The 10,663-nt window shown below is 45.7% G+C and overlaps 2 protein-coding genes across 5 annotated transcripts; one reads left to right on the top strand and one right to left on the bottom strand.

Moving 5' to 3' along the window:
* The first annotated feature begins 4,493 nt into the window (after positions 1-4,493).
* bend3 (BEN domain containing 3) lies at positions 4,494-8,618 on the top strand. 2 transcript variants are annotated; one of them, XM_029138917.3, is made up of 4 exons: positions 4,494-4,652; positions 5,346-5,400; positions 5,601-5,768; positions 5,886-8,618. In XM_029138917.3, the coding sequence occupies exons 2-4, from the start codon at positions 5,365-5,367 to the stop codon at positions 8,106-8,108; spliced, it is 2,427 nt and encodes an 808-aa protein (XP_028994750.1). In that variant the 5' UTR covers positions 4,494-4,652; positions 5,346-5,364; the 3' UTR covers positions 8,109-8,618. The 2 variants fall into 2 exon arrangements, with proteins under 2 accessions (XP_028994750.1, XP_028994749.1); XM_029138916.3 differs by having other exon boundaries at positions 5,596-5,768.
* Positions 8,619-8,779: 161 nt separating this feature from the next.
* On the bottom strand, positions 8,780-10,646 carry mtres1 (mitochondrial transcription rescue factor 1). Of its 3 annotated transcripts, XM_029138920.3 has the most exons (5): positions 10,504-10,592; positions 9,932-10,002; positions 9,395-9,833; positions 9,238-9,310; positions 8,780-9,139 (listed from the first exon to the last, which is right to left on the bottom strand). In XM_029138920.3, exons 1-5 carry the CDS (start codon positions 10,575-10,577, stop codon positions 8,960-8,962), a joined length of 837 nt encoding a protein of 278 aa, XP_028994753.1. In that variant the 5' UTR covers positions 10,578-10,592; the 3' UTR covers positions 8,780-8,959. The 3 variants fall into 3 exon arrangements, with proteins under 3 accessions (XP_028994753.1, XP_028994754.1, XP_040925042.1); XM_029138921.3 differs by lacking the exon at positions 9,932-10,002 and having other exon boundaries at positions 10,504-10,646; XM_041069108.2 differs by lacking the exon at positions 10,504-10,592 and having other exon boundaries at positions 9,932-10,480.
* Between the last annotated feature and the right edge of the window lie 17 nt (positions 10,647-10,663).

Below are 10,663 nucleotides of genomic sequence, written 5' to 3'. Positions count from 1 at the left end.
CTTATTCTGTAATGGAATTTGGCATCTAGCCTGTTTAGAGGGGGGGGGGGGGCAGAATCCGGGGGTAATGTCGTCTATGTTGCTTTATTATGTCTGTCCCCACGTCTGCGTGTGCGATCCAGGGGTGGGGAAAGGTCACGCAGCCTCTCCCCTTGGCCCAGCCAGCGAGCGCATTGAAGCGCTGCCAGCCAGTAATTATTAATGAAGAGACCCGAGCAAATGGACAGGAAATGCAGAGGTATTGATTGGGCCGGCTGCCCTGCTCAGAGGCGCACGGGCTGGCGCCAGCCTGGTGGCCTGTGGTTTCCCAGGCTGCTGTCTGCGGAGGAGGAGGGGGGGTGGGGGGGGGGCAAGGTGCGAAACCAGGCCACCGCTGGCAGCTGTCTGTCACATCCGCACCTGAAGGGCACAGCACAGCGGACCAGTCCACGCAACAGCAGCGTCACAGCAGCTCTGCGAGGAACCTATATTTACTGCAAGAACCTTAAAAAAGAAAAAAAAAATCGTTTGGCGCGGATGACGACGCAAACCCAGAGCGCGACCACTGTGGAAACGAGTGGAAATGAGTGCCGTGGACAGTCGTGCCACCACAGGGTTGCCAGATTTCAGACACTGTGTTAAAACATGATAAAGTGATAATGATCGATGACTCTACGTTCATCCATCTTTCCGTTTTTATCATCAGCTGTTCACATTGTTTGTGTAGTGGATGTGAGCAGAACAGAACGGGAGGATGGGGGGAGGATGGGGGGAGAGGGGTGACATGGAGTGAACCGTCCGCTTCCTCTGCTTTTTGGGCTTCCTGGGCCCGGTGAGGTGCGGCACGTGCCGGGGAAAGCCTCGGGCTCTCCATAAAATATTTATCCTTGCCGAGAGGAGACACGAGGAAAGTTACACGGAAAGTTAAAATGTCCAAACAAGGAGGGAGGCGGAGGCGCTGCCAGAATGACAAGCACGGAACTTTTCCAGGAGGTGACGACGGGCCAGGTCACGAAGCCGCCGCGTGGATGCTCCGGTGGAAGTCGAGGAGAACGAGGAAGAACGGGCGTTTGTCGCTTTTCCGTCCCACGCAGCAGAAACCCGAGCCCGTGTTTACTTATAGCCCGGGAGTCTTGGGTGTCGTGGAGGCAGGAGCGACACATCAGGTGGGAAACAGCGGCTCTCGTGGGCCCGGCCCAGACGAGCGGTGCTGTAATTACACCGGGGTCCAGTGGAGAGAGCCGGTCAGCAGAGTCCAGCAAGTTCCATTACACGCACACACACACGCAGCCGCAGACACGTGTTCACGGTCATTTTGATTCCTTACGATGGACCCGCACCTTGTGTTTTGTGAAAACGACCGTGGGTCCCATTAAACGTCGCGTCTGTTTCCACGGACGCACGCGGTGCTGGAGAGCTTCCAGTGGTTCACGCTGAAGGGCCGACGTCTCGGCCGCCGTGTTTTCCTTCCCCTCCTCTTAGTGCCTGTCTGATCTCCACGTGACGCGACCCCATCAGGAACGAGGCTGTGTGTAAAACGAAGAAGAGTCATTAGTCCCCTTCTGAATGGCTTTGCGGTAAACACCTGCTAATGTCATCATATAGCTGACGGTGATGAATTGAAGCCATTCTCCTCAGATGGGAACAGTATGGCTGATTGGCCTCCTCCGCACAGACAAGCATATTGGGCAAAAATGACACTTTAACGAGCTCTTCCCAGTGTTAAGTGCCGCGCGCCGGCCCCTCGTCGCGAGCCGTCGCCTGGTTGACCCCGGGCCGTGCGTCCCCCCGCACGGGGCCCGCGCTGCTTCATTGGCTGACGGATCAGACTGCCATGGAGACAGCTCATTAGTGGAATAATGAGAACCACACCGGCCACGCGTTGTCTTGTTATGCCGTCTCTGTATCGGCATATTGGTGGCTGGGGAGAGAACATCGGGTGGTTCCGTGTGCATGAAATAGACGATGATTAATAGAGAATTATAGCGCTGTGAGATCTGCTGGTTATGTTCAACTAAAAGCGACCTGTTTACCTTCTGGACCTAATGGCTGTTGTTGCTTGCAAATTAATTTACTGTCTAACAGAACAGCTCCGTTCAGCTCTCTTTTTTTAATTTGGGAACAATTGCACCTTGACGTGTCATCCAGTGAGTTTTACAGCATTTGGCTGTGAGCAGATGATGCACCCTCCAGAATCCATCCTGACTGGCACCACCTCCACCAGGCCTCACACAACCAGGGCCAAGATTGGAATCAAAAACTAACTAAACTAAATTTTTTGATGTGTCCAATGTTTCAGGAGAACTGGGGGTTTTCTGTCATCCTCCACAGTCCTGTAGTTTCATTCTCATGGGATCTTATCAGTGTTTTTACCAGGTAGATTTGTCTACACTCCAATGTTTTGGCATCTCTCTGATGACGTTCAGCCTAATGACGGCTGTCATCACTGGCAGCGACAGCTCTTTCGAGTTTCTTTTTCTGGTAACAACAAGTCTCCTTGTAAATGAATTAATGAGGGAGAAACACAAATAGCAACTATGTCTTCCGCTGTCATTTCAGTTTTTAGTCATTAGCAGTAAAATGACGTTCCTAACTTTTCACGGTTATATAAATATGTTTATTAACACTCTCTACCGTTTAAACTGCTAATATGCGCTGTCCGTATCCTCCTCCACATCCATGAAGTCTAAAGTTGACGGATTATCACACGTCCTTTTCTTTTTGTTGCAGTGCATTGCCACAAGAGGGCGATGTCGTCCTTATGATGAACGATCTGAGGTTTAGAGAAGACAGAGGTTTCTGTACAAACAGGAGGTATCACTCCCACATGCTTTTGTTATAACCAATCAGACAGTGAAAAATATAAACCAGCAACTTGCCGAGCTGTAACATTCAATATAATATAATACGTATTAAAAAAGATATATATACTACCACTTTGCTTCTTTTTCGTTTTTATTGGCATTCAGATTCTTAGTAACTACAAAAATGTTCTTGTATATATCAAAGGCATATAAAAATATGTAATAATACATCAAGTATTAATAAATATTTCCCTACAGCACCTTTATAGTTGTTTACTTGTGGGACTATCTGCAAAGTTATGAGTGGATTAAATTTGCCTCCATAAATCTGTGTGAAAGGCTGGTTGTACAACTAATAAAAAATATACCACAAGAGAAACCTGGAATGAATTAAAATTTTCTTACTCTTGCTGTTCAGAAACTTGTTTTCTTTTAAAGGGTAATTATGATCTATCCTAACAATAAAGAAACCAAAAGTTATGTTTATGATTAAATATTAATTATTTAAAACTAACTTTAACTCAATCTGACTTCCCACTTACCCTGACTCTGGCTAGTCTGCCGGCCAGCAGGGGGTCCTAAAACAATAGAAACAATCAGCTATATCATTTGTCAACTAAGTCACTGAATGATTATAAGTATAAAAATGTAACCTCACTGTTTATAATACATTTGAATAATGACTTAAAAAACACAGTAACCAAGACAGATCACCTTGAATCTTGTTTAGGGATGCCTCCATGGCATTCATCCAGAAGCACTGTCATGGATTTCTCATATGATTATTCATGGTAAAGTTACTCTGTAATGTTGTTGGCTGGCCTGTCTCTATCTCCAGGACAGAGAGTGAATGACCTGACAAATAAAGTGGTTCACACATGGCTGTGCATGAAACCTGAGTATTGCTTGATTGATTGATTGATTGATCTAGATCTATGTAACAATCAAACTATTTATATACAAACTCTGACATTTGCTGAACGGATTTAAATCCAAGTCACTGTGAACTCCTACAGTAGATATTTGAAGGAGGACACAATCAAATTGCTGATCATTGATGAAGATTGACAAAGGTCTATTGTTTTACGTTCTCAAAACTCAGTAGCCAGATTTATATTTTACAGTGTTTTAAATATATATTTCCTACAAGTATTACATTGATGCAACGCTATAGTATCAACTTCCCCATCTCATAGCTTTATTTTTATTATTGGACACTGTAAGTACTGTACTGTATATGTAAGTTGTGGATCTGTTACATGTTCTTTTACATGCTACATGTTTGTTCTACTTCTTTACACATACAGTAAAACATGACTGAGCTATAAACATATAAATATGTTTTATGTTTCTTGTAATCTTGCACAATTTCTTGCTGTCTTTTTGTGGTTGAATTTACTTGCTGTGGGATGAATGAAGTTTACCTATTTATTATATTTCTATTTGACTTCACTAAGCAGTCAGGTGTGTTGTACCTGCTCATTTAACAAAACCACTTTAATAAAAAGTACTGTAGATCAGCATTCAACAAACTTCCATGATTCTCAACAACTTAATCTAAAGTATAATAAATAGCTGACCCGCGGCATGGCGGCAGTTAATTAATTCTTTGCAGATAATTATTAAGTTTGATGGCCACGTCGATTCATTAACTGCCTCAACTGTTTATTCCTCTCTTTGCTGTTTCCACAGCTGTGCGGAAGTGACACAGCAGGCGCGCGCCCTGTCACGTCACGTCACGCGAGAAAGCGCAGAACCGGAGCGAGAAAAAAAAATAACAACAAGAAGAACAGTTTCCTGCGAATCCAGGACCGCAGACATGTCCAGCGCGTCGTCAACAGTCCCGGAGGATCGCGTGGACTCGTAAAGGTGAGCTCGTGACGCCGGTCACGCGCGTTTAGCCTTAATTTGCCAAGAGTCCGAGCAGGAGGGGGACGAGTCCACGCAAACATTGCCGCGTCATTACAATTCACAAACACAATGTTGCACAACTAGAGAAACGCTGCACGTTGGTTTCCCCCCCAAAAATCCCCACATTGTTGCCGGAATGGTGAGTTTGTGTCGGGGCTTTGCACGGAGTTACACTCGCGCAGCTGGCAGGTTTGTCTCGTGTTTTGGTTCAAGGGTTCATGGGCGGAAGAATGAGGAAGTAGCTGCTCCGTGAACGCTGGAGGAGAGCTAGGAGGCAACTCGGGCTCTGGCGGTATGCGCTGGAGTCAGCGTGCCCGTTTTTCCTCAGGGGGGAACGGTCTTCGGTGTTATTACTGTCCAACTACCGTGCACCAAGCAGCTCAAACGTCCCAGGAAACGCGTCGGACGGCAGCGGATCCACGCTGTCGTAGCGGTGGCTACCAGCCCCTACAGTGTCCACTCAGTCCCAACCCCATCGGCTTCATCCTAATTTCACGTGTCTATGCGCCATTTGTTGCTCCGATGCCCCGGGCAAATGTTCCTAAACCCACTGTTATTACTGTGTAATTCCAATGACTTGGTCTAAGTGTTTTGTGGATGATTACTAGAGATTAAGTTTTACTAATGACAAATGTGTTTTTTTTAATTCAGGCTATGAATTTCTCTGAGCATGGAGAAGCTTCAGACAATGCAATGCTTGAAAAGGGTACGTTCTGCCATGAAGCAGTTTAAAGCATCATTCCTTCATAAGACATTTCCACGTAATTGTGTTAGTTGTCAAGTATAATAAAGTAAAGAAACACTGGTATCAATATTAATTTATTAAAGGGTGTTCCTCACAATATTATCATACTACATTACAAATGCTTTGATGAAGGAACAATATATCTGTCATTTGCAGAACAGAAGCATGTCCAGGACATTAAAGAGGAGATGGAGGACATCGCAATCTGCGAGCCGCCCGACGGGGTTGAAGGTGGAACTCCGACTGAGGCAGGAAAACGGCCATCTGCAAAGATGGGAGCAGACGCAAAGCAGTCCACCGGCAGCAAGAGAGCCAGAGTGTCTGGTGAGGTAGGTAGCGCTCAGATCTATTCATCTAACATTGTCCACTAGAGAACAATGCAGTTTGCATGCCGTGTGTTGGGTAACTCAAGGTGTCTGCTACAGTATCTGTATTGTTCTGTTTAGACGAGGAAGCACTTGATAGATGAAGGCGGCCGACTCGAGCCTCTTTGCCTCACCACAACTGGGGAGAAGGAGTGCATCCCCGAGAAATCCAGAGTGTCCTACAGAAAACCCCTCTTCAGCATCTCCCACCGGATCTCGGAGAAGAGAAACACGCCAGGTCTGGAGCAGCAGGCCAGTCATGGAGCTGGGAATCAGCTGAGCTACAATAACCTCCTTTCATCGAAGCTGCAGAGTCAAGAGGAAAATGGACAACTGGACGCCTTCCCCGCCACAGACGGTTCAGGCCAGGTTTCAGAAGTAGACTCTAATCTCTACCCACTAATAGAGAAAATGTTTTTCATTTTGAACACGCTCAACTCTAGCATGACACAGCTGCATAGCAAAGTGGACTTGTTGACCCTAGAAGTCATGCGAATAAAGAAGCAAATCAAGCCCGCAGAGATGGTCACAGAGTTCCTGCCTCCTCCGGAGTATCTCCTAACGAGTGAGGAGTTAAACCAGCTGATGGAGCAGACGTCCAGTGCTGGGGAGCTTGGGTGTCGACTGCTGGTGCATCTCTTCCCAGAGCTGTTCAAAGCCAGGGAGTGCTCCCACGAGTGCATGGCGAGCAAGAGAACACTGGAGTCTTTACATCTGCAGCTTATTCGTAACTATGTGGAGGTATGCTACCCCTCGGTGAAGAACAACAGCGTCTGGCAGGATGAATGCCTCCTTCAGATTAATGACTTCTTTAATCGCTTCTGGGCACAGAGAGACATGGAAAGTGCTCGGCTGCTCAGGAAGCAGAGAGCCACCGGCGCTGGGATAAAAGCTGAGCATCAGCAAACCTATCATTTCATTAACGAGCAGGGTCAGGACGAGCCCGCCTCTCTGGACAACCAGCAGGGCAGCGTGGCCTCGTCAGACCTGGATACGCAAAACGCCGAGGAGCTGGACGAGTTCTCCTCCCCCGAAGACTTTGTTATCTTTCTAATGCACCGTCTGTTTCCGGAGGTCTTTGAAGAGGGGAAGTTGCCAGAAGGGTCCAGTAGTTTCAGTAGCGTGGGGCAGCTTATTCTGGACTCGGACAAGATGGAAATAATACGAAAGTACATGGAAACCAATTTTCCAGATGTGCCTGAGGATAACTGGCTCCAGGTGTGCATCCAGCACATGGAGGATGCACTTGAGGGTCCCCACAGTAACGGCATGGGGAGTGAACCTGACAATGTCAATGATGAGGGCTATGACCTGGCGAGCCTGCCGGAAGACGTTTCTATCATCAGGGTTCCAGAGGTTGAAGATTACGAAAGACCCAGTCGCAAATCCAAAAAGTCCCTGCTCACACCTATACACTTTGACAGTCTGGAGATCGCGCTGCCTGACTTTCCTGTCCCGTCGGAGTACCTGCTGTCAAAGGAGCAGCTCAAGAACAACTATGAATGTAGCTTGTCCATTGGGAACTTTGCTTCCCGGCTACTGGTGCTTATGTTCCCCGAGCTCTTCACCCACGAAAACACAAGGAAGCAGTATAACTGCAGCGGCTCCCTTGGGAAGAAGCAGCTGGACCCCGTTCGCATAAACCTCATCCGTCATTACGTACAGTTGGTGTACCCTCGGGCCAGGAACGACAGAGTGTGGATGCTGGAGTTTGTGGGGAAACTGGACGAGCGGTGCAGGAGACGCGACACGGAGCAGAGGAGGTCCTACCTGCAGCAGCGCAAGGTGTTCGGCCATGAGTCGGAGCAGGACCTGCTCTGCCAGCTCAACCAGCTCAACCCTGATCACATCAAAGAGGATTCAGACATCCCCTCGTTACCTCCCGAGAAAAGTAGCAAGGACTTTTGCAAGATTCCCCTGGATGAGCTGACCGTGTCTAACCCGGATTTTCCCGTACCTTCCGCCTACCTGCTCTCAGACACGGAGGTGCGGGAGATCGTCCAGCAGAGTCTCTCTGTTGGGAACTTCGCCGCCCGCCTCTTAGTGCGTCTCTTCCCGGAGCTGTTCACGCAGGAGAACCTGCGGCTGCAGTACAACCATTCAGGGGCCTGCAACAAGAAGCAGCTGGACCCCGTTCGCCTCAGACTGATCCGTCACTATGTGGAAGCCGTGTATCCTGTGGATAAGATGGAGGAGGTGTGGCACTACGAGTGCGTGCCAAGCATCGATGAACGCTGCCGGCGTCCAAATCGCAAGAAGTGTGACATTCTCAAAAAGGCCAAGAGGTCGAGCACGGTGTCCTAGTTCCAGTACTCTGCAGTACACACGTTTTGTTATAAAAATAACTGCACGGTACATAAGCTGAAAACATGTTGAACTTCTACCAACTGTCCTCTAGGATGAAGCCAAGCTGTTTCCTGAGTAGTATTCTGAACTGTATTTTATGGTTTCACTACAGCAGTAGATGTTGTAGTTTCTGTAGTCTTATAATTGTTGGATAAAGAGTTAAAGTGCTTCTATTTATAAGCCAAAACTGTCGTAGCTTATCTAACATACTTGTTTGATAAATGTTGTAGCCTTAAAGCCGTAACAATGATAGTAGCTAATAGCAGAGCTCACACGTTTGCTCTTTGGATGTATCACTAGGACGTGATACGTTTCCACAGCAGTTACTGATGTAGCATTGTGCCACCACTGTTTTAATAACAACGTGCTTATGTTAAGCCTTCTTATAGAAGTTTATATTACAAAGACAATTTAACATGACTATGGCTCATGATAGACTATTTCTAATAAAACAACAGTTATAAATGACACCATCCAATTGTTTTACATATTAGCACTGAACTGACTCATTCACTAATTTTTCTTTGGAAGATCAGCTGCTGTTCTGGTTTGCATCAACTTTCCTTTCAAACAACAAGAAAAAAAATGTTGTGCTGTAATCTGCCAAGACAAAATTTGTCAAATTTCAAAATGTTTAAGTGCACATTTATTAGGTCACGCATCACATGGGAAAACAAAATACTTATCTTTTTTATCAAATACCATCTTCATATCTACAACCACTGTGGCCTTTTAACCTTTACCTTACATCTTTGTAATCCATTCTGGATCTGACTTGTTCGGAGACCATTTAAATGCTATTGTCCCATTCATGCCTTGAAGGCCTCATCCTTGGAAAGCTCTAAACATTTCCAACGTCTTATGGCGACTTTGTACTTTTCAGTACTGGATTCACCTAAAACCTTTCTCATAATGACTCTCATCAGAGTAACAGTGTTTTCTTCTTGGTTTTCTGACAGCACCAGGTCCAAGGTATCCCCGACCTTCACCTGAAAACAGACCAACAAAAAGAAACGAAAGAACCGAGAGTCTATTAAAGTAAAACTGAGAAACAGTAATATGTCAATTGTTTTAAATCATTACTCACGGTTTTACTTTTCTTTATTAGTTTCTGTCCATTCAGTCTGAGCTTGTTGTTGTAAAAAGCATCTTCAATTTTACTGTTGAAGGACAAAGCGAAATAACTCAGAGCCCTGTTATTTGTAGGTTATATACAGTAACTTAATTAACATAAAGTGACTCACTTGCGTGCTATGTCCAAACCAGCTTTCATGACTACGTCATATCTGAAGGACTGCACATATTTTTCCATGTCTTTATAGTCCTTTGGTAGAGTTGGGTCCTCAGCTTCATAGTCACTGTCCTCCGGGTCTTTCTCATCTTCATCCTCCTCGTCCTCTTCCGTCCGTGTTCTTCTAGCATCACCTTTCTTATTGCTTTTGTACCTCACATGATGAGCAGACCAGCTCCGGACAGCGTCTTTACTACAGAGGGGAGGCCTCTGACAGCCAAACGCAGAGAAAGCTGAGCAGCCCCACAGCTGTCGCGTGTGGATGGTCTTGGGACACCACTCATTCTGCCTCGGTCCGTATCCAGCAGCCAGCAGAGAGCGAGGATTCAACCTTCCTAACTGCCTCATCGCAAGAGCTTGCACCAATAAACTCTGCATGTTCCACCCAGACACTAAAAGAAATGTTACATTGGGAAATGCTGTGGTAATTCCTATATTATAGGAAAATAATACTAGTAACTGTCATTTCCTTAGATATGCTAAAAATCACCTTTGTACAGACTGAAGAGATTACTGTGCTTTAAATAGTTTCCGGCACTATTCGACCAAATCCAGGGATACCTACAAAATAAAAGTCTTAACTTCCACCAATCATCCAGTTTATGTCACTAATAAAAACGTAGTAATACGTCTAATATAGTATATAACAAGCGTAAAGTAAACAGAAAAATTTGGCTTACGAACTGTTTACCTACTTCTATTAAAAAGCGATTATAGATTTACCGGAAGTAATCCTTTCTGATCTACAGTCTATAACAGGCATATTTAAAACACAACGCTGTTCCAGATGTGGGTTTTGTATTGTGATCTTTGCGTACTCTCTTTATTATTTTAACTTCACGGTTGCCTGTACTTTACTAAGCTTGACATTCGCAGCCTAAACCAAGCAAAGCGAACACAGCTAGCTGTTAACTAGCTGTACCCTTCTTCTGTCAACTCGTGGACTCGTATTTTCAGTCCATGTGCAAACTGTCACGTGCTTTCTAAAAAACAGTTCTACATGATCGTAACGACTAAATACTCTTTTGCAGGGTTTACAGTGTTATTTGGTAGTGTACTCACCAAAGTAATAACCTTTTATAGCTTGTACTGTACCTCTGGGCTTCTTCTTGTTTACGTGTGAGCACACGTGACATAAAGATACCGCCATCTGCCGGTTTGGAGGTGAACGACACAGTCTGACGCTGTAGCGCAATGGGACGTTCAAGGTTCACACACTACA

The sequence above is a fragment of the Betta splendens genome, chromosome 22, assembly GCF_900634795.4.
Source record: "Betta splendens chromosome 22, fBetSpl5.4, whole genome shotgun sequence".
Classification (NCBI taxonomy): Eukaryota; Metazoa; Chordata; class Actinopteri; order Anabantiformes; family Osphronemidae; genus Betta; species Betta splendens.
Note: the sequence above shows the minus strand (reverse complement) of the source record. Positions and strands in the feature narration are given on the sequence as shown.

What these genes read in the sequence shown, in the direction of transcription:
- bend3 (XM_029138916.3), top strand. Translation starts at nt 5,349, where the DNA reads ATGAATTTCTCTGAGCATGGAGAAGCTTCAGACAATGCAATGCTTGAA. An exon ending in CAATGCAATGCTTGAAAAGG is followed by an intron (nt 5,401 to 5,595) that starts GTACGTTCTGCC and finishes TGTCATTTGCAG; the next exon opens with AACAGAAGCATGTCCAGGAC. An exon ending in GAGCCAGAGTGTCTGGTGAG is followed by an intron (nt 5,769 to 5,885) that starts GTAGGTAGCGCT and finishes TGTTCTGTTTAG; the next exon opens with ACGAGGAAGCACTTGATAGA.
- mtres1 (XM_029138920.3), bottom strand. Translation starts at nt 10,577, where the DNA reads ATGTCACGTGTGCTCACACGTAAACAAGAAGAAGCCCAGAGGTACAGT. An exon ending in TCTCTTCAGTCTGTACAAAG is followed by an intron (nt 9,834 to 9,931) that starts GTGATTTTTAGC and finishes CATTTCTTTTAG; the next exon opens with TGTCTGGGTGGAACATGCAG. An exon ending in TAATAAAGAAAAGTAAAACC is followed by an intron (nt 9,140 to 9,237) that starts GTGAGTAATGAT and finishes GTCTGTTTTCAG; the next exon opens with GTGAAGGTCGGGGATACCTT.